The 20,015-nt window shown below is 40.5% G+C and overlaps 3 protein-coding genes across 3 annotated transcripts; 2 read left to right on the top strand and 1 right to left on the bottom strand.

The window, feature by feature from the left end:
- The first annotated feature begins 379 nt into the window (after positions 1-379).
- Positions 380-1,243, top strand: LOC107615929 (uncharacterized). The gene has a single exon (XM_016317941.2). It carries the CDS (start codon positions 380-382, stop codon positions 1,241-1,243), a length of 864 nt encoding a protein of 287 aa, XP_016173427.2.
- A 1,122-nt stretch (positions 1,244-2,365) lies between these two features.
- On the top strand, positions 2,366-2,779 carry LOC107615928 (uncharacterized). Its single transcript, XM_016317940.1, has one exon. The coding sequence runs from the start codon at positions 2,366-2,368 to the stop codon at positions 2,777-2,779; it is 414 nt and encodes a 137-aa protein (XP_016173426.1).
- Positions 2,780-4,341: 1,562 nt separating this feature from the next.
- Positions 4,342-5,121, bottom strand: LOC107615927 (uncharacterized). The gene has a single exon (XM_016317939.1). The coding sequence runs from the start codon at positions 5,119-5,121 to the stop codon at positions 4,342-4,344; it is 780 nt and encodes a 259-aa protein (XP_016173425.1).
- Between the last annotated feature and the right edge of the window lie 14,894 nt (positions 5,122-20,015).

The raw sequence follows: 20,015 nt of genomic DNA, 5'->3' as shown, positions 1-20,015 counted from the left end.
ATTAAACCAATTAATAAGTTATTCTTTAATAAACTAGAATAAAACCGGTTTATAACAAGGACAAACCCAATTGTCTACATTATAATTATTAGATCAAGTTTGATCCGATCGAATTACACAATCTAACCCAAACATCTTTAAGTTCCCTGATAAAAAAAGACAAATATATCCCTGACTTTTTGTTTTGTGGACATTTAAATCTCTAAAAATTTAAAAATATAGTTAGATCCCTAAAAATTAGATTTATTAATATTGTTATAAAAAATCGATTTTGTTCTGATTTGTGAGGAAATTTAAAAATAACCGGTTTATTAATACTTCCATTAATAATGCGACACATAAACATCTTATGTAAAGACGGAACATTCCCCGAGAAAGAATGCGAAAGAAATTTGCACAAACAACTAAGGGACAGTCAACTAATAAATGCATAGAGAATGTAAATAAGAGACAACCAACAGTTTGTTCCATTTTGCAAACGAGAGCACCGTGTGTGATAATCGCCCCCCCCCCCAAAAGAAAAAAAGAAATGCACACAATCGTCACTCGTGGAAAGAATGGGCACGCAATCGGTCGGACCTATTACCCGCTTAAAACTATTCCATTTGACATATGGGTCAGTATTACAACGAGGGTTGCATCGTATTCAATTCAGGATCTATTCAACATGCAGGCCACTTGCAGGCTATTTGCAGCCGTATGCAGTTCCGATGCCGCGTACAAGCATGCCTTGGTTTCGGAGTTACCCGTTGCTTGCCTCCTGTACCACTCTGGGCGGGCTGCAATGGGATTTCTGAGCCGATGCGCCACAGTGCGGAATCCGGCCGCGCTGCTCCGGCTAGGTATGGTTGCCTTATTCTGGCTTGGCCACCGTAGAGGTGGTATACAGACCGTGACCGAGGCAGCAGAGTTGGGAGATGTGGAGGCCTGCTACCTCTCTGCGATGCTGCTACTGTCGCTTAACGACAAGGACGATGATGAAATCCGCCGTGGATTTGCATTTTTCAATGTGGTCTGTGAGTCCAGTGCAGTTGAAAGATACAGAGAGGTGTTCACGCAGGTATTTGCGGGCCCGTGGTCGGAGATAAACCCGACGGACCCAACAGAGGCCATAGCATGCCGTTTCGGTAGTTGTTCTACCCGCGGAACAATTGGTATTGCAAGCGACTTGTCCGGTGTGTCATGTGTGCAATGCCTGGCCGAGCACAAGGTGCGAAATTTCCTCGTGACTGTTTACGTTTAAGGTGTTTTCCAAACCCCGATGATCGATGCAGGATAACTGGGCAAGCTTGTTAATGCTTCACAATATTGAGTCTGCCCCAATGTGCTATCTTATTTTAAGCTTAAAACTACTACTGTTCTATCATATTCAGAAGCAAAATTTCACGAGCTAATCGGTTTATCCTTCCTTGCCACTGACTATTACACGACAAGAACAAAATTTCTGAGTTACTTCCATTTTGATTGCCATTGTTTCGAAAGATTGACATTCTATGCTTCGTAGTTTTTATTAATTCGTTCAATCCAGATGTGGTTAACTGTCAATACCTTCTCATCTCCTTTCTTGTTAGTAATAAGTTGAATTGATTTTAATTGAAATAAATATTTTATAAACATATGCAAAACACTTTTCGGTGACTCTCCATTGCCTTTCCGAATAACCAGTTTTGTGGGCAGAGTTAACTGTGATAGTATCAGATAGTTCACAGCCCCAAGCAAAAAAACGGGTGGTGTAAATCATCCAATATAAAACAAGTCATGTAAGCGGTTGATACATTCTTTGAATCGGATTCAATCATCAACTTAATGCATGATAATTAACTGCCATTAATTTCAGTCTTAAAACATCGTTAACTAACTCTACATAACCCAAATAACTTTCGAATCGAACAAATATAACCATAGAGCGTCAACACGTCTGCACATGAAACCCGCGCCCCAAAAGGACACGTCTACTTAGTAAACTGTACACGTATACATAAGTATATAGTACATGTACATGTGGTATTCACAGTAATACGATAATATGATAATTGATAAGCATATTGATTATCTGGTATTATTCATGATGTTGGGCAACGCTGACGCGCTAAGTCATGATAATTAATGTCAGTATATATAATATAATAATAATAATAAATATGTATTAACTTCTATATGGTAGAAGATAATCAATACTTATCCAGGAAGCAGGTGAGGTGAGGATATACATGCTTTGGAAATTAGAATTAATATAATAATTGTACTATCGCGATAACCGACAAGTTTAGATGATATTAATAATATATAAAAGCTCACACTCCGTCTTTTAACTGCCGATGGTTTCAACCCTTCGTAATCTCCGACCTCTACCAAGGCCTTGCAAATGGATGGAACCTCTAAGACAAGTAAAAAGAAAGGGATCGTACCCGTCGAGCATGAATGTCCTCTGAATATTCTCTCTCGCAATTTATGGGTGAGGATTGCCACGAAGGTTGCATCGTATTCAATCCGTGACCTATTCAACATGCAGGCTACTTGCAAGGTGTTTCTTGATGCAGGTAGTTCCGACGCTGTGTACCAACATGCGACGATGTGGCATATACGGCTAGTCTCTTTTTTATTTTACCTTGACCGGCCTGAAAGGAGGTTCCTCGATCGCTGCGTGGAAGTAAGAAATGCGGATGCTATACTCCGGCAGGGGATGACAGAGTATTTCTGGATTGGCCGCCGTGACATAGGGATGGAACTGCTTGATAGGGCCTCGACGGAGGGTAGCGTTGAATTAGGTACTGTGTGAACACGAAGACGAAGAAGAAATGCAAAGGGGTGTTGAAATGTTAGACTTTATTTGTACTTCTGGAAAGATCGAAAGGTGCAGGGAGTTCTTCACAGATATTTTCTGGGAGCGATGGGTTCACGAGAGACCATCGGATCCGGAGCAGACCGTGGCTTGTCGGTCCACCACTTGCGCTACCCATGACACCATGGATGATGTGAATGACGTGTCCCATGTCTCGTGTGTGCAGTGCCTCACGGATTACGAGGTCAGGGTTTTCCTTGAGATATTCACGTTGTAGTGAATGTGGTTGTACATCACTCTTTACTAATCTGCCCCCGAATGTACTGTTGTAGGCTTAATCTTTGAGTTCCTTTATGTAGTCTGCCAAAGCAGTGGCTAGCAACTGACGATCACAGAACAATATATTTTCTGGTTGAAACGATCTCAGTTTGATCCAAGTAATTAACATACTTCACAGCATTGTTGTTTGTCGTTGACGCAATATTTCATAACTTCACCCACACAAGAAAGAAATTAAAAAAAAGGGAAACAAACAGTTAAACTCAGACGATGCAAAGTTAAATGTAAGTAGGAAAACAGAGTTTTAGGTAGGACTTATAGAGGATCAAATATACGGCTAAACAAACACGGGAAATAAATTAACATTCATAATTATTAATAACTATTGAATTAGGACACTTTCCTGCTTGACTCTAATGACCAGGCGAACAACGCCCTTTCCAGTGTTGCCAGCGTGTTAGTACTGCATAATAGCAGAAAATAGGTGATGGGCATCCGATATGCTCCGTGCGGTTTGAGGTGCTCGATGCAAAGCCCACTAGCCTGTATTCGATATGGTATGCCTTAACGCTATGCGCCTATGCCATAAATAATTGACTTCTCTATGTGATGTCGACAGAGGTGTTACCATGACGGACTTCACAGTGCAATAAAGGAAGTCGTCCTTCGTTGTCAGGAATTTCCGTGCGACGCCAAGTGAAGGAGGAAACACATCTATCAACAGTCAGTGGGATCGTCGGTCCTGAAAAGGAAACGTTTGGTTAGGAGGATGGGGACATTAAAATGGACTGGGACGGAATTGGATTGGAAACAAGGTATTTTATATGACCAAAGATAAGGGTGTTGTCAGGACATGAACTGAAATTCCTGATTGTTGGCCGAAACCAAAGAACTTACCGTATCCGCGCGTGGGGCAACTTGGCAGTGGCCGTGTTACTGGCTAACGCACTGCAAGGAACAAGGAAAACAATTAACGACCTGCAAAGTGGGGCGATTGGCCTACCAAAACCCATTCATTTGAACGTTTGCTGGGACTATACGATCGACCTACGAAGGGAAGCGCCCAGGAAACAGTGCAAACACGAGCAAGAAACCACATAAAGTAAACCGGAATGAATGGATATTTTACTTTACGTATGTTTTGACAATGTACTCTAGATTAACAGACAACACTTAGCATTTTAGTGTAGATGAATATCCAATAAAGTTTCATACATGGAAAGCAGAAAACAAATTTCTGGACGCATCAAATAAAAAACCCAATTACGATGTGCTCCAAATTAAAAGACCAAAAGGCCATCGTCGAAAAGTACAGGAAAACCAACTGGTTTCCGTGCGATTCGATGACACCACCCGTTGACAAATAATATCAGCTCGTAGTCGGTGCGACACTTGACGCATGAGATAGTCCTCAAACCCTCGTAGCAGCGATAATGTTGGTACTGGCTACCACGATGGTAGTAGTTGTAGATGACTCTTGTGTTGTCCCGAGTCGGGCAACAAGGCGAATCACATAGCGGAGTGCCCCCTATCTGGGGTATATGAACTTCAGGCCGCGATGGACACATGAGAACCAAGTAGCACCATCTCATGCAGCATCGAAGCACACCGGCGGCCTCAACCGAACGAAACCACTCCAGAGCCTGCTTCATGGTGCTCGTCTCGGCCGGACGAAGAAAGGTCACCAACGACATGGCGTATTTGGCGGCATGATGGCCCTTTACTGCGGCAGATCGCAGCAGATCCAACCCCGCATCGGGATGGCGTCGATTGAAGCACTCGCTTAGCCCCTCCCAAAACAGAAGCTCCGGGTTGCCGCTCTCCCTACAGCAACTGAAGAAAACCACCGCCTCGGGACAACGGTCCCAAATCGTGGCCATGTCAATGAGACAAGGTATGGACACGCTTGCAAACACAACGTTCTCGCTGGCTGCATCGCGTGTGGCCCGACAAACCATCCGCAGACCGCACAGGCTGTGGACGGAATCTGAGGTGACGAGGCTGGAAACGGCGGTCCATATGTTGTAAGGGAGGCAATCCGCTGTTGTTAGGCTAGGCATCACAACCCTTTGGCAGAAGACAAGGTGAAGGAATTGGTCACACGGATAACGGAACGACTTGGAGCACCTCCAGTGGTAAGCTCCTCCTTCATCCTTTACTGATATATAGAAACGCTAACCATTGGAGAGACAAAATGGGTCCCTGGACAAGTCTCAAAAAGGAGGAGTATATCCGCAGAGAAGAAATGTGGCAAGTTATTTTTCAATTAATAATTAACTAAATAATTATATTAAATAATTAAATTACTATTAATTGAATAAGAATTATATTAAATTAATATATTATTAATTAAGTAATTATAAATTAATTATTGAATATAGTTATCTAATTAATTATTATCTAAATAATTATATCTTTATTTATTTAATAAATCATACTAATGATCTAAATTATAATTAAAATAAGTATATTATATTACAATTAATTAAATTTATTGACATGAATAAAAAATAAATTTAATTTTTGGCAGATACTAAAATAATTTTTTAGTTTGTTATTTATTTTTATTTATAAAATTTGAAATGCTAACCACTTTACTAAATTATCGAGTTTATTACTGTTGTAACGAAGAAAAATGACTACTCTAAAGCTTGTTTTCATTTTTTTTATATACGCGTTAGATATATAAGCATTACATAAAAAATAAAATTTCTACAAGCATCAGGAATAAATAAATAAAAATTTAAATGGTTGGAATATTTGGAAACATTTCATCCCTTACAAGGGTAAACACGGAAACCTATCTGCGTGGCTTCTACAACACGCAAAAGGCTGCACTTCTGACTTCCCTTCATGATAACATCATGTTTGTTGCAGTACTGAAGCTCGCTTGCTTACCACCCGCTCCCTACTCCTGACTCCTCAACCAGAAAATACTCTCCCCGTGGAATATCGCCGAGTTACCACCAGAGGCGATTGCGATGCGACCCGAGGGTGCATGCTATGTGGTGTTTAGAGGGCGTGTACCCGGAATATACACAACATGGGAAGCGGCGTCAGCTCAGGTGAACGGCTTTCCCCGGAACCTGCACCTACGCTACCATACCTATGAAGAGGCCGTCACCGCCTGGAATGACTACTTCCAGATCCATACAACCCATGCTCAGGCGCGGCGAACCGAGCGGTCACTTGCGGAGGAGTTTCCCCGAATAGGTGGCGACTGCGGGAGCGATGGCACGGCCACACGGCAGACTTCGGAGGGTTCAGGTACAGCCCGTATCTACGGACCCTTCTATTTTTTTTGTTCATTTTCCAGGACCACAGCGTGGTAAAGTTCGTTGTATTAAGTGTTCTTGTTCACCTTGTTGTGACCATTGTAGTGGACCCGTTGATACGGCACCTACAGGATGTGGTCGAGTCCCTCAAAAATCGTGTCATCGAACTAGAGAGGGATAGGACGGAGCGCTTGGCTCTGACGGCAGAAATGCTGCGTCACCTGACCGACATTTTATCGCAAGGAAAAAATGCGAAATAATTCTCCCATCGATGGCGCCGTGCTGTCCCGGGATTGGGAGGGACGTGCCGATGAAGATCACCGTGGAAACGGCACCCGTGTGCCGGTCATGAATGTGCCGGTGACTAGAATCTTGTTTTAGTTGTACGTTGTTATCCCACTCGTTGTGTTGTACTGTTAGAAACTATTTGTATTTTGCTTCTACGAAAAACTGGTGTTATTGAGGGAATATCGGATAGGCAACGAAAGCCCACATTTGCAGAAGCGGAAAAAACAAGTCTGGCATAAGTGGGGGCGGGAGCCCGACATCGCCAAGGAGTTCATGTTAGCCGTGTGTGCGTACTGTGCAAACGCCGGCGTGGATTATGTTATGTGAGGTGCGCTTTGGAGGGATTTCCGTACAATTAATTAAAACTCCTTAAGATGTGAAAGAAAATTGGGGGCCACTTAGATAAATACGTCTACAACTTCTTTTTTAAAGATATTTTTTAATAATTAAAATTTAACATATATAATGGACTAAATCATGTTAATTTTGTCAAAATTAGGTTAGACAAATTGATTTAATCGAATAAATGGTGAATCAAATTTTGAACTAATCTAAATTTTTTTTATAAAAAATAACAATAATACCCTTATTATAGAGAATGATTAAAATACTCCTATTTTATATATATTAATTTTGAAAATTCTAAATCCTAACCCTACGTAAAAAAAACAAAGAAAAATTTATGATTCTCAAAATTAATATATATAATAGAAGTATTTTAGTCATTTTCTATAATGGGGTATTATAGTTATTTTTTATAAAAAAATAGTATTAATGTAGACCTGATTCTCAAAATTAATATATATAATAGAAGTATTTTAGTCATTTTCTATAATAGGATATTATAGTTATTTTTTATAAAAAAAATATTAATGTAGACCAGTTCAATTTGGTTCAACCAAGAAAATTTTGTTAATACACCACCATTGTCAATTATCACGGTCTTTAGTACCCAGCCCCAGAAAAAACCTTTCGATGGTTTAAAGGCTGATTGACTAAACAGTCTTCTATCCATTCAAACGTCACTTCAATAATGCAGAGCACAGAACATATCCCACTTAAGTTATATGCTTATAGCCAAGGACCGCGTTAATTGCATCGTCTGTGCCATCCAGATAATTATGATGATAAATTAATTGATCAAACTTACAATTGTTTAACAAATAAAGTAAAATATAATAAAATACATTACAACATCAGCACGCATAGCAAGGGGTTAATGTAAGATCATAGCAAACCGGCATTTCCTAGCCACTGTATTGGAGGATTACATAAAGATAAACCCACAACAGCACAGTCGGGGGAGGATTGGCAAGAGTGATAAACAGTCACTTGGTGTAGCTCTCGAGCTGCCCAAAAATACGGTAAACCTCCGTAGATGCACCGACGCCTTGTTGTCAATGTGGCGTGGCAGGCTACTTGCCGCATGTGTGATCGTCTCACACAAGCGGCCGCTCCTTCAGGGAACTAGAGAACCCACCCCCACAATTAAAGAACGCTGAAGGGACATGTTACTCGGCCACTCGCCTTTGAATGCGGTGACTCTCTGTCGGCTAACTAAATTAATCTTATCCAACGAAATCTCCATCACAGAAACACCGTTAGCCCCTGCTGCTGTCCGTCTATAGATATTTTCGCGCACTGTGATCATACAATCACCCATGATCACCACAGGATTCCATGGAACACCCAACTGACCAGCAACTCCTAGCTTGATGTGTGGGACCACGCATATCGATTCCAAGTCAATCTTGCACCATATGGTCGATAGTCCGTGCGGGAATCGTTCATATCCGACTAGCTGTAGGATGCCATCGAGTACACGCATCGCCTGAACGTGCTGAATTGAGCGACAATTTATCCTAATCTTGCTCAGAAGAAGGCTGCCTGCATCCAGAATGACCACGTGTGTTGCAACCGTGGCATCACGACCGCCCCATTTGACCCACAAAGCCTTACCAAGGTGGAACACTGAGCTCGCACCGAGGTAAGTGAGACGCTGGTCGTTTATGTACTCGTGTTTCCAGCATCCGTCTGCGGAATTGAAAATATTACAGTGCAAAAACCTATTTTTGAGGTGCCTCTTTGAAATATGGACGACGTAGTAATTTTCAATTCCTGCCCGATATCCAAATGCATATCCAATAACGGCTTGTTTCTATAGGGGGTCGGCCGGATCGTCCAAATGCCGAGCAACTCGCAGCAGTGGATTCCATACCATCAGTCCCGTATCAAAACCAGCCCGGCTATACTGGACACAGATCATACCGCAATCGGAGCCGATAACACTCCACCATCCGCGAGGACCCAGTTGTTCTGGCATTGGCGCGGGTACTCTTCCTCCGTCTAGATAGTCCACGAGACAGAAAGATACTCTTGAACAGTACGTCTCCTGGTCACCAATCTGGAACAACACCTTAATAAGGTTATTTATCTTCGAAGTCCCATAAATGATTTTTTTTTCTTTTTTTTTTTTAATTTTTGAAAAAATCGAAAATGGATTTCGCCAAGGATAAGATACGACGGTTTAGGCCGAGGGAACTAGATTCCAAAAGGCGCATTTAAACCATAAATACGCTTGCACCCGTATTTTCTACACTACTGGATAATACTGTCATATACACTTACATTGCCAGGCCCCTTGTCCAACAGAAAGTTTCAATGGAGCATTTGTCTGTTGCCATCAAACTACCCCGTGACGTCTGGTTAGCCATAGCCATTAAAGTCGCAGCAAACTTCATAGAGGACATGTGCAGGTTCCGTGTGATGTGTTGCGCTGCGCGTGATGCAGGTGAAGAGAATACTGTGCTCAGGATGGTTTCTATACCACCCCCGCATGACATGAAGTGGTGGTGAACACGCGACCCCATAGCGCGAAGATTTTTCGAGAGGTGCTTTGAGGTTGGTCACCCGGAGCTTCTGTTTCGGGAGGCGCTGTGGGAGCTCTACATACGATGTAACGACGCCATCGGATGGGAAATGCTACAGAATGCGGCAAGCAATGGCTTGGACGCTGCCAAGTATGCACTTTCAATGGAGTTGCTCATCCGAAGGGACGACAAGGACACAAAAAAGAATGGTTTGGAACTATTTCGCGACCTGGAAGCGGGTGCTTTACTCCCCGCGTGTTACTCGAGTTGCTTTGTAGTTCTCACAATTTCTTGGCCAGATGAAGTCCGAATGCCGGAAAAGGGAGAGGATCATATGGTCTGCGACTCGACCAGATGCCTCACCCGAGGCTACATGGGTCTTCTGTATGACTATCGCCGAAGGGCGGCAGTGCAGGGCTCCGTCCACGGTGTCGGAGGCGCGGACCATATTCTGTACATCCACGGTCGCGCTGACTACGAGGTGGAACGATACGTACATATACCTAGGGATTAGGGTTGTCAGGCATATTGTGGTTGGCTGATCAACGTGAGTTTAGTATATAGGGTTTAACTACAATATGGAATTATCATTGTTAACTTTAAATTGGATATCTAATTTTGATTAGAACAAACGTATTTCAGTAGCTAATAAATTCTAATTGTTACCACTTAGAAAATATTTAATTTAATTATAAATATGAATAATGTTCTATTTTTTTAGATTTAAATTAACTGTTGAATTAATTAATATCTTACAAAATGATTTATTTTATAATAATTTATTTAGCCAATTACTCATTTATAACTCTGAGACCAACCAAACCCCAACAACTAACAGACTAACCGACTTGGTTAAACCGATAGTTATATCGGTCGGATACCACAACACAAAAAGAGCAAAAGAAAAGGAAAAAAATAAGACATTAAAACGCCGAAATGAAAAAATCGGAAGAGAAAATGATAAAGAAAGTTAGACTTTTATGAATCTGTTTTATTGAGTGGTCTTTATCCGATAAAAGTAGCCAGTTGAGCCTTTTCTTTTTTGTCCTTTTAGTGACACATGACAAATTACTTGAAAAAAATTAGAGATATAACATATATATTATTTATTAATTATATAAGATAATCATATATTTATTCAATTAATAGTCTATTTTAATTATTTACATCACGACTAACCAAAAAGATTATATTAAAGCATTTTTAAATATTATGTATATTGTTTACATTAAATTATAATTGATTAAATTTGTTTACATAAAAACGAATAAATTTATTTTTTAAACATTACAAAATTATTTTTTGTCAGGGTATTTTTTTCCTATTTATAATAGTTAAAATACTAATTACATTACTATAGAGTTCCTCTATGTTTTTTTTATTTGGTTACATTAAATAATTTAACAAAGGGGAATTAGTTTTAACCAACCCTTGTGATCACAACTCCTTTATCTTATCTGACCCACCATACTGGAATTATCCACCCATAGTTTTGTCTACAATCATCGAACTCCTCCAAGATGTGCCATCCCACCAACACGAACTCTGCACGAGTTCTCGTTCATGGGGTCCAACGGCCTAGCAACGCCGATGCGGAATATTGTTGTTCTCGTCGTCGGGTCACCGCATTTGGACATGTGCATCGATCGGATACTGACAAAGGGTCTTAAGGTATCTACGAAGAATCTTTGTGGTTGGCATCTGTGGAAGGATCTTTTTCTCGTAGGGATTGGAGTAACCCCATCATTCATCATCTCACCTAATGCTATCATAGGTCTTAGCACACTCAATGGACGCAAGGCAATTTTCCCGAGAAAGATCCCTCATGATATCTTCGAATGGTCACATCACCTTGTCACATTAGAGACCCAGTTAGATCGCCCGGAAAGCAAACGTTTACACCTCTTCATGCACATTTTAAGTATATATGCGGAATAAAACACGACCTATCAGCGTGCCTTCTAAGGTAAGCATCACTCCACCAACACACTTCCTGCGCGGTAGTCAGCCGAAAGACGCGCTCAATGGAAGAGGAGGCAGACAAGATACCAGCTTCGGAGGTATGCAGGGTCGATGCATCCGTATAAGGTAAACATTTATGTCTCCTTGTTGACCTCTGTTGACCAGTGTCACCGTTGTTTATAGGAGGGATTGGTGGCAGCAGCTCTCTTGAAGGTGAACGCCACGATGGATGCGCTGAATAGGAACATTGTGTGATTGCTTGAGGTATATATGATATTTGTGTATCTGCATGCATACTCCATTTGCCTTTAGATTGGCCCTGTCCCTACTTCGGTCTGACCCAAACCTGTCTTTGCTTTCCCAGTTTCTCCAGAAAGAACACTCTCAGGTGGACGTATTCACCGATGACCTTAGGAAAGCACTCGGCCAGGTTGACGAATGCCTTAACAAGTACGTCAGGACGGGAGGGGAGCATGGGACAAGGACCGTCGGTGCTGGATCCCAGGTCATCGCAGCCATGCGGGAAAGCAGCGCTCAAAGGAGGGGAGAATAGAGCACAGCGGCGGACATCGACATTATCGACCTAACAGCGGGACCCCACGAGGGACGCACGGCAAGATCCGGAAGCGTGGGTGGAACTAACATCAGCTCTAGCATGACGGGACACTGGGCGGACAGCACCGTCATGTTCGGGTCAATGCTCCATAATGATCAGTGGATGGCGCCAAGGGTGTCGCACCAGACCAACTTCTCATGGACTGCACATGCCCCGCAGTATAACACGCCCCATTCCACCCCCAACATGTTGGGCTACAGCGCCGGTAAATGAAACTGCACAGCCCTGTAGACGGCCTGCCGTATTACCTGAACAACCACTTGTACATTCGTGTGATTTATTTATTTCACCCTTTTTCTGTGTGCCTTGACATGACATGACACGATGGACTCGAATGTTCGAAGCGGTGCAAACATCATAGGAAGCGGCTCGAGATTTCAGGCAAAGTTCTTCAAAAGAGGGGAACTCCCAGACGACATGAGAACACCTCCAAAAATGCGGAGAAACCCAAGACAACAGAACAGCCAACACATTCCATTGTCTGGAGCAGTGACCTTTCCGCCGGTAAGGCTTATATGGTCGGGATTAATGTATCGTTTAGGTCGTACTCGAAATACAATGGTGTACTGACAAACCCCATTTGTAGGGTTTATCTTGTATTGATTTTTGGGGATTTTATCACCTTTTACCCATACTTATTCAAGAAATAGCATGGTTTTGTATATTCTCCTTTAATTGTGCTTGAATGTGAAAACATGCTTTTTAGGACTCAAAATAGCTAAATTTAATTCACCTTGATTCTATTAGATGCCTTGATATGTTTGTTAAGTGATTTAAGGTTTAGGAGGCAAAGATTGGATCAAGGGAATGAAGAAAGAAAGCATGAAAAGTTGGAGAACTCATGAAGAAATGGAAGAACCGGAAAGCTGTCAAGCCGACCTCTTCGCACTTAAACGACCATAACTTGAGCTACAGAGGTCCAAATGATGCGGTTCCAGTTGCGTTGGAAAGCTAACATCCGGGGCTTCGAAACGATATAAGATTTGCCATAGTTGCATCGCGCATAGGGGCGCGCACGCTCACGGTACGCGGACGCGCCGATGGTGGCACATGACCCACTTAATGCAAACGTGGCCAGCGATTTTAGAAGCCTTGTGGGCCCAATCCAACTCATTTCTAATGCTATTTAAGCCAAGGATTGAAGGGGAATCAACATACTTTTCATACTTTAGAAGTTAGTTACCATTAGTTTAGTTTTAGCTTATTTTAGTAGTGAGAGTTAGTTTCTAGAGAGAGAAGCTCTCTCTTCTCTCTAGAATTAGGATTAGAATTAGGTTTAGTTTTTAGATCTAGGTTTTAATTTTTGCTTTCTTCCACTTCTATCTCTCAATTCTTTGTTGCTACATTCAATCTTCTTCTATTCCTTTGTTGTAATTTCCTTTATGTTGTTCTTATATTTTGTTGTAGATCTAGTATTGTTCCTTCTACATTCTTCCAATTCAATAAGAGGTAATTCATAATAAATGTGTCTTCTTTGATTTTCTATTGTTGATCTCTTGTTTTTGTAGTTGTAGATTCCTTTAATTCTTGCATTTAATAATGTTTACTCCTCTTGCACTTTATGTGTTTGTTGAAATGTCTCTTTTAGTTTTAGTGTAGATTTTGTTCCTCTTGGCCTAGGTAGAGTAATTAGTGACACTTGAGTTATCTAATTCCTTTGTTGATTGATAATTGGAGAGATTGCTAATTGGTTTGGAGTGCACTAAAGCTAGTCTTTCCTTGGGAGTTGGCTAGGACTTGTGGCTCAAGTCAATTCATCCACTTGACTTTCCTTTAATTAGTAAGGGTTAACTAAGTGGTAGCAATGAACAATTCTCATCACAATTGAGAAGGATAACTAGGATAGGACTTCTAGTTCTCACACCTTTCCAAGAGCCTTTTATAGTTTTTAGTTTATTTTCATTGCCATTTACTTTTCATGCTTCTTATCCAAAATCCCAAAATAACTCATAACCAATAACAAGACACTTTATTGTAATTCCTAGGGAGAACGACCCGAGGTCCAATACTTCGGTTTATAAATTTTAGGGGTTTGTACTAGTGACAAACAACTTTTTGTATGAAAGGATTATTGCTTGGTTTAGAAACTATACTTGCAACGAGAATTCATTTGTGAAATTCTATACCATCAAAAATCCATTCGTCAAAATGGCGCCGTTGCCGGGGGAAAATGAAAAGTATATGAAAAAAATGAGAAAAACAAAAAAAAATATATGAAAAGTATAGAAAAAAATGGAAAAAGAAAGAAAACGAAAAAGAAAGAAATAAAAAGGGGACAAAATGCCCCAAGGTGAAGCTCAATAAGATCAATGCATATGAGTTGTGAAATGAAAAGAAAATGCATGAGTATGTGAAAAGGTGAAAAATGGGTAGCTAGATTAGAACTTAATTGTATAGGATGTCATAGGTTAGGTGGGACGTTTAAGCTTATCAAAGATTCAAATTTCAAGCTCACTTGACCAAATATGCATCCTACCTTGACCCTAGCCCCATTACAACCAATGAAAAGACCTCATGATACTTGTATGCATGCATGAAATAAATGTTGATTGTTAGAAGAAAAACAAATCTTGGAAAGCATGAAATAGAGGAGAATTGAGTGAATCAACCCTAAACACTTGAGCGAATAGAGTGCAAACACATCCGGTGAGGGTTTGATGCTCAATTACATGTTTTCACCTATGATCATCATTCTTCATGCAAGTTTGTAAAAATATTTAATAACTCAATTCAATTGTGGATTAGACTTGCTAGTCCTTAGCCCTTGTGCATATATGTTTCTTGGGAATTGATTTATTTTGACCAAGCACTTGCATTCATTTAGATAGTTGCATATAGGTAGATTGCATTTAGTTAGTTTCCATTGAATAAATGCCATACCCTTACTTCATTCTTGGTTTAAGCATGAGGACATGCTTGGTTTAAGTGTGGGGAGGTTGACAAACCCCAATTTGACGGTCTGTTTTGTATTGATTTTTGGGGATTTTATCACCTTTTACCCATATTTATTCAAGAAATAGCATGGTTTTGTATATTCTCCTTTAATTGTGCTTGAATGTGAAAACATGCTTTTTAGGACTCAAAATAGCTAAATTTAATTCACCTTGATTTTATTAGATGCCTTGATATGTTTGTTAAGTGATTTAAGGTTTAGGAGGCAAAGATTGGATCAAGGGAATGAAGAAAGAAAGCATGAAAAGTTGGAGAACTCATGAAGAAATGAAAGAACCGGAAAGCTGTCAAGCCGACCTCTTTGCACTTAATCGGCCATAACTTGAGCTACAGAGGTCCAAATGATGCGGTTCCAGTTGGGTTGGAAAGCTAACATCCGGGGCTTCGAAACGATATAAGATTTGCTATGGTTGAACCGCGCATGGTGACGCGTACGCGCATAGTACGCGCACGCGCCGTTGCTGCCACCTGGTTCACTTAAAACAAAACGTGGCCAGCGAATTCTAAAGCCTTGTGGGCCCAATCCAACTCATTTCTGATGCTATTTAAGCCAAGGATTGAAGGGGGAATGGGGAGACTTTCATACTTTTCAAACTTTAGAAGTTAGTTACCATTAGTTTAGTTTTAGCTTAGTAGTGAGAGTTAGTTTCTAGAGAGAGAAGCTCTCACTTCTTTCTAGAATTAGGATTAGAATTAGGTTTAGTTTTTAGATCTAGATTTTAATTCATGCTTTCATCTCCTTCTACCTTTCAATTCCTTGTTGTTACATTCATTCTTCTTCTATTCTTTTGTTATAATTTCCTTTATGTTGTTCTTATGTTTTGTTGTAGATCTACTTTTGCTCCTTCTATTTTCTTTCAATTCAATTAGAGGTAATTCATAATAATTGTGTTCCTTTTTATTGTTGTTGTTAATTCATTGCCGTAATTGTTGTTAGATTCTATTTTTGTTATCAATTTACTTTGATTTTCTTTTATGCCTTCCAAGTGTTTGATGAAATGCTTGGTTGGATTTTAGTATAGATTTTGTTCCTCTTGGCTATGGTAAAGTAATTAGTGACGCTTGAGTTATCTAATGTCTTTGTTGATTGATAATTAGAAGTTGCTAATTGATTTAGATACCACTAAAGCTAGTCTTTCCCTTGGGAGTTGGCTAGAACTTGTGGAATCAAGTTGATTCATCCACTTGACTTTCCTCCATTATTAGAGGTTAACTAAGTGGTAGCAATGGACAATTGTGGTCACAATCAAGGAGGATAACTAGGATAGGACTTCTAATTCTCACAACCTTGCCAAGTGCTTTTTAGTTGTTAGTTTATTTTCATTGTCATTTACATTTCATGTCTCTTATCCCAAAACCCCAAAATACAATCCATAACCAATAACAAGACACTTCATTGTAATTCCTAGGGAGAACGACCCGAGGTTTAAATACTTCGGTTTATAGATTTTAGGGGTTTGTACTTGTGACAAACAAATTTTTGCATGAAAGGATTATTGTTGGTTTAGAGACTATACTTCAACGAGATTTCATTTGTGAAATTCTAAACCGTCGAAAATCCAATCGTCAAAATGGCGCCGTTGCCGGGGATTTGCAATGATGTTATGTTATTGGTTATTGTATATATGTGAATATTGTGAATATGTTTGCCTTTTGCTTCTTTGTTAGTTCTTACTAGTTTTTAGGATTTAATTTTCTTGCTTCTTATTTGATTTTATTTTTATTTTCTCTTGCTATCATGAATTCTCACTTTGGCTATGAGTGTGATTACAACTATGTTGTAGGTAATGGGGGCTACAATGAAGATGTGTATCAAGAATGGGATAACCAAAGGTGGGAAGAGCCACATGCACATGATCAATCTTCATGGCAACAACCTCCACCAATACACTATGAAGAAGAGCCATTCTTTGATGCATATCAATCTAATGGCTATGGTGAACTCCCTTGTGACTTTCAAGAACCACCACCATATGCCTATGAGCCATACCCTCAACATAACCCTCAACCATACTCAAAAGCCACTTTTCACCAACCACCTTCATATGACCCTCATCCATATCTACCATTACAACAACCGTATGAGCCATATGAACCACATATAGAGCCACCACCATCTCAACATCACCACTTCCAAGAGCCACCCCCTCCATGTTATTACCAAGATGAACCACCTCAATTGTATGAAAATTTTCAACCACAAATGTATGAAAATTTTCAACCACAAGATGAATACCACTTTCCACCACAACCTCCCATGGAAGAATATTCATGTCCATCAATCCAAGAGCCATATGATCCTAATCATATTATCCAAGAGGAACAAGAGTCAAGGGATCATCTCAAGGAAACATTGGATCAACTTCAAGCAACCATGGAGCGTGTTGTGCAACAAGTGGAAAGAGTGAAAATTATTGAACCACCACAACTCTACCAAGAAGAACCACCTTCCTACTATGAACCCTTCCCCCAAATTGATGAACCCTTCCATCCACCCCAACCTCCAATGGATGACATCCTTGATGTTCTTGTTCAAGGACAAGAGGAAATGAAAAGGGATGTGCAACAATTCACGGCCGCCTTGGATGAGGTGGTAAACCGGTTAGCATCCCAATGCTTGAACTCTCAAGGAACTCCCATGGCTACATGTGGGGAATCAAATGAAGAGCATAACATAAAAGAGAGATTGTGGAGAATGAGGGAAGTTGCTTTGTATTGGAACAATTGGAGGAAGCTATGATTATTGAAGAAAGGGAAGAATTGGTTGAAGACTTAGGAGATGCGGAGCCTCCATGGGAATCTAGAATTGAAGAAAACCCCTCCAAGATGATTGAAATTGATGCTAGGAAGGAAAGTGCACACCTTCCAAGACATATTCCATATGAAGATTTGGATAGGATAGAGCAAGAACTGAGTTCCCATGGCAATGAAGAGCAAGCATCAAGTCCTAGTAGTGGAGAATCCTTTGAACTTGAAGAACCTTCTCCCGGTGCATTTGAAAAGGTTGTGGAGGTAAACTCCTTTCACCCTCCCAATTATAGTTTGATTAAGGGAAAAGGCTTAGATAGTTTAATTATTAATGAACAAAGGATTGAATTAGAGAAATCTTGTGAAGAGGTGAAAGTCCATAGAAATAGAAGAACGGGGGTTGGTTATGCTTTGTCAAGATCTTTGGAAGCATCTTTGCCTAGGTGGTCATCTACTCCTTTACTTGAGTGGGTAAAACTCATTTCTATTAGCTTTATTGTCCCACTTGAGTATGGCTTGCTTGAAACGGATGGTCAACTTAGGATGCTTTGTGGGATGAAGCGTAAGCGAAAGATGTTTCGTGGTTGGCGTTGCAAATCAAGGCTCATTTTGGTTGATACTTCAGGAGTTGAATACAAAGGTGGGAATAGTGCTCAAATAGATGGGTCTAGGAGGATTGTTGGGCATTTCATAGAGAATTCATCTTGTTCACCACCCGGATGGATTAATAATGATGATCAACTTCAAGATGGGTGTGAAAATAAAGTGTGGGATCCCGGATTACAAGAAGATGATCAACTTTGGGAGCCCCAAGCTTGTGAAGAACTCCATCAAGACTTGGCTCAATCCATGAAGAATCTTGGGGCACAATGGAGAACCAAGCATTGGTGGGAGTTCCAAGATGAATACAAGCACAAGCCACCTTGATGAGGAGCTCTCCATAAGTCCAACTTAAGGACAATAAACAAAAGTGCTAGGTGGGAGACAACCCACCATGGTAAAATCCTTTCATTTTCTCTTTTGTATATATTGGTAGAATTAGCTTAATTTCATGTTTTGTTTAGTTAGTTGAGTATGTTTGGTAGTTTAAGTATGTTAAATAAGGTTTTATGGTGTTTTGGTAGCTGTTTGGAGGTTTGAAATGCTTGGATTGGTGCAAAAACATAGAAAAAATTTTTGAAAAACAGAGCACCATCCACGCGTACGCGTACATGGCGCGTACGCGCACTTCCAGCATTTTCGACCATCCACGTGCGCGCGCCATGCGTGCGTACGCGTGGATTGAGAAGTTCCAACCTCCATACATTTTCCAGAGAGTTGTGCCTGCGCCGCGCCAACACTGTGCCCGAGGCACAAACCAACTCGCGCGTACGCGCACATGACGCGTACGCGTCACTCTCGAAATAAGCCATCCGTGCGCATGCGCCATGTACGCGTACGTGTCGCATCCATTGCACCACCATCCGCGCGCGCGCCATGTGCGCGTACGCGCGGATGTCCCTCCTTCACACATTTCTTTTCTTCTCCTCTTTCCATTTCTTTCCTTCTCCTTTCTTCTTCCCTTCTTCTACCCCTTATCCAACACTCCCAAACACCATTGATAACCATTTATTTTAGTTAGTTAATTAGTTAGTTAGTTAGTTAATTAGTTAGTTAGTTGGTTCATTAGTTAGTTTTAGTTAGTTTTCATTTCATTTTCTCTTTTTCATTGTAAGTGTTGGATTGTTATTCTTGTCTACCATTAATTGCTGCTGAGTTTTAAGAAGGGATGTTATCTTAACATCATTATGTTTATAATCATTGTTAGATTCTATTGTTGAGGTTACCTTTTGCCACTTGGTTTTGAGTTTTTCATGCTTACCTTTTAAGGATACCAAGTGATGAGAATTGCCTTCGAGCTCGTAGCTCTTCTTGAATTGCATGATTTGGCCACCATGTGATTTGAACCCTATTCTTTGATTAGGCAATCTCTTGACATTGGATGTTGAGCATTTATCTTAATGCATTGTGCTTCATGATCATATGCATCCATATGCTTTTAGCTTGAATGCTCTCATGCTTCTTTAATGCTTGTTTTACCTTACAAGTTTACTTAAAGCATCTCAAGCACACTAGGATGAGTGATGTACATGCTTCTTTTGTGACATAACTTTTTATGCTAATGTGTGTTCTAAAAGGCGCCTAATTTAGAACTCACATCCCTATTCTCCTAATGTCACACTAATTCACTCACTCAATTCTAG

The sequence above is a fragment of the Arachis ipaensis genome, chromosome B9, assembly GCF_059453495.1.
Source record: "Arachis ipaensis isolate K30076 ecotype BB chromosome B9, ASM5945349v1, whole genome shotgun sequence".
Lineage (NCBI taxonomy): Eukaryota > Viridiplantae > Streptophyta > Magnoliopsida > Fabales > Fabaceae > Arachis > Arachis ipaensis.
Note: the sequence above shows the minus strand (reverse complement) of the source record. Positions and strands in the feature narration are given on the sequence as shown.

Excerpts from the sequence above, each read along its gene's own strand:
- LOC107615928 (XM_016317940.1), top strand. The coding sequence starts at position 2,366 with ATGGATGGAACCTCTAAGACAAGTAAAAAGAAAGGGATCGTACCCGTC.
- LOC107615927 (XM_016317939.1), bottom strand. The coding sequence starts at position 5,121 with ATGCCTAGCCTAACAACAGCGGATTGCCTCCCTTACAACATATGGACC.
- LOC107615929 (XM_016317941.2), top strand. The coding sequence starts at position 380 with ATGCGAAAGAAATTTGCACAAACAACTAAGGGACAGTCAACTAATAAA.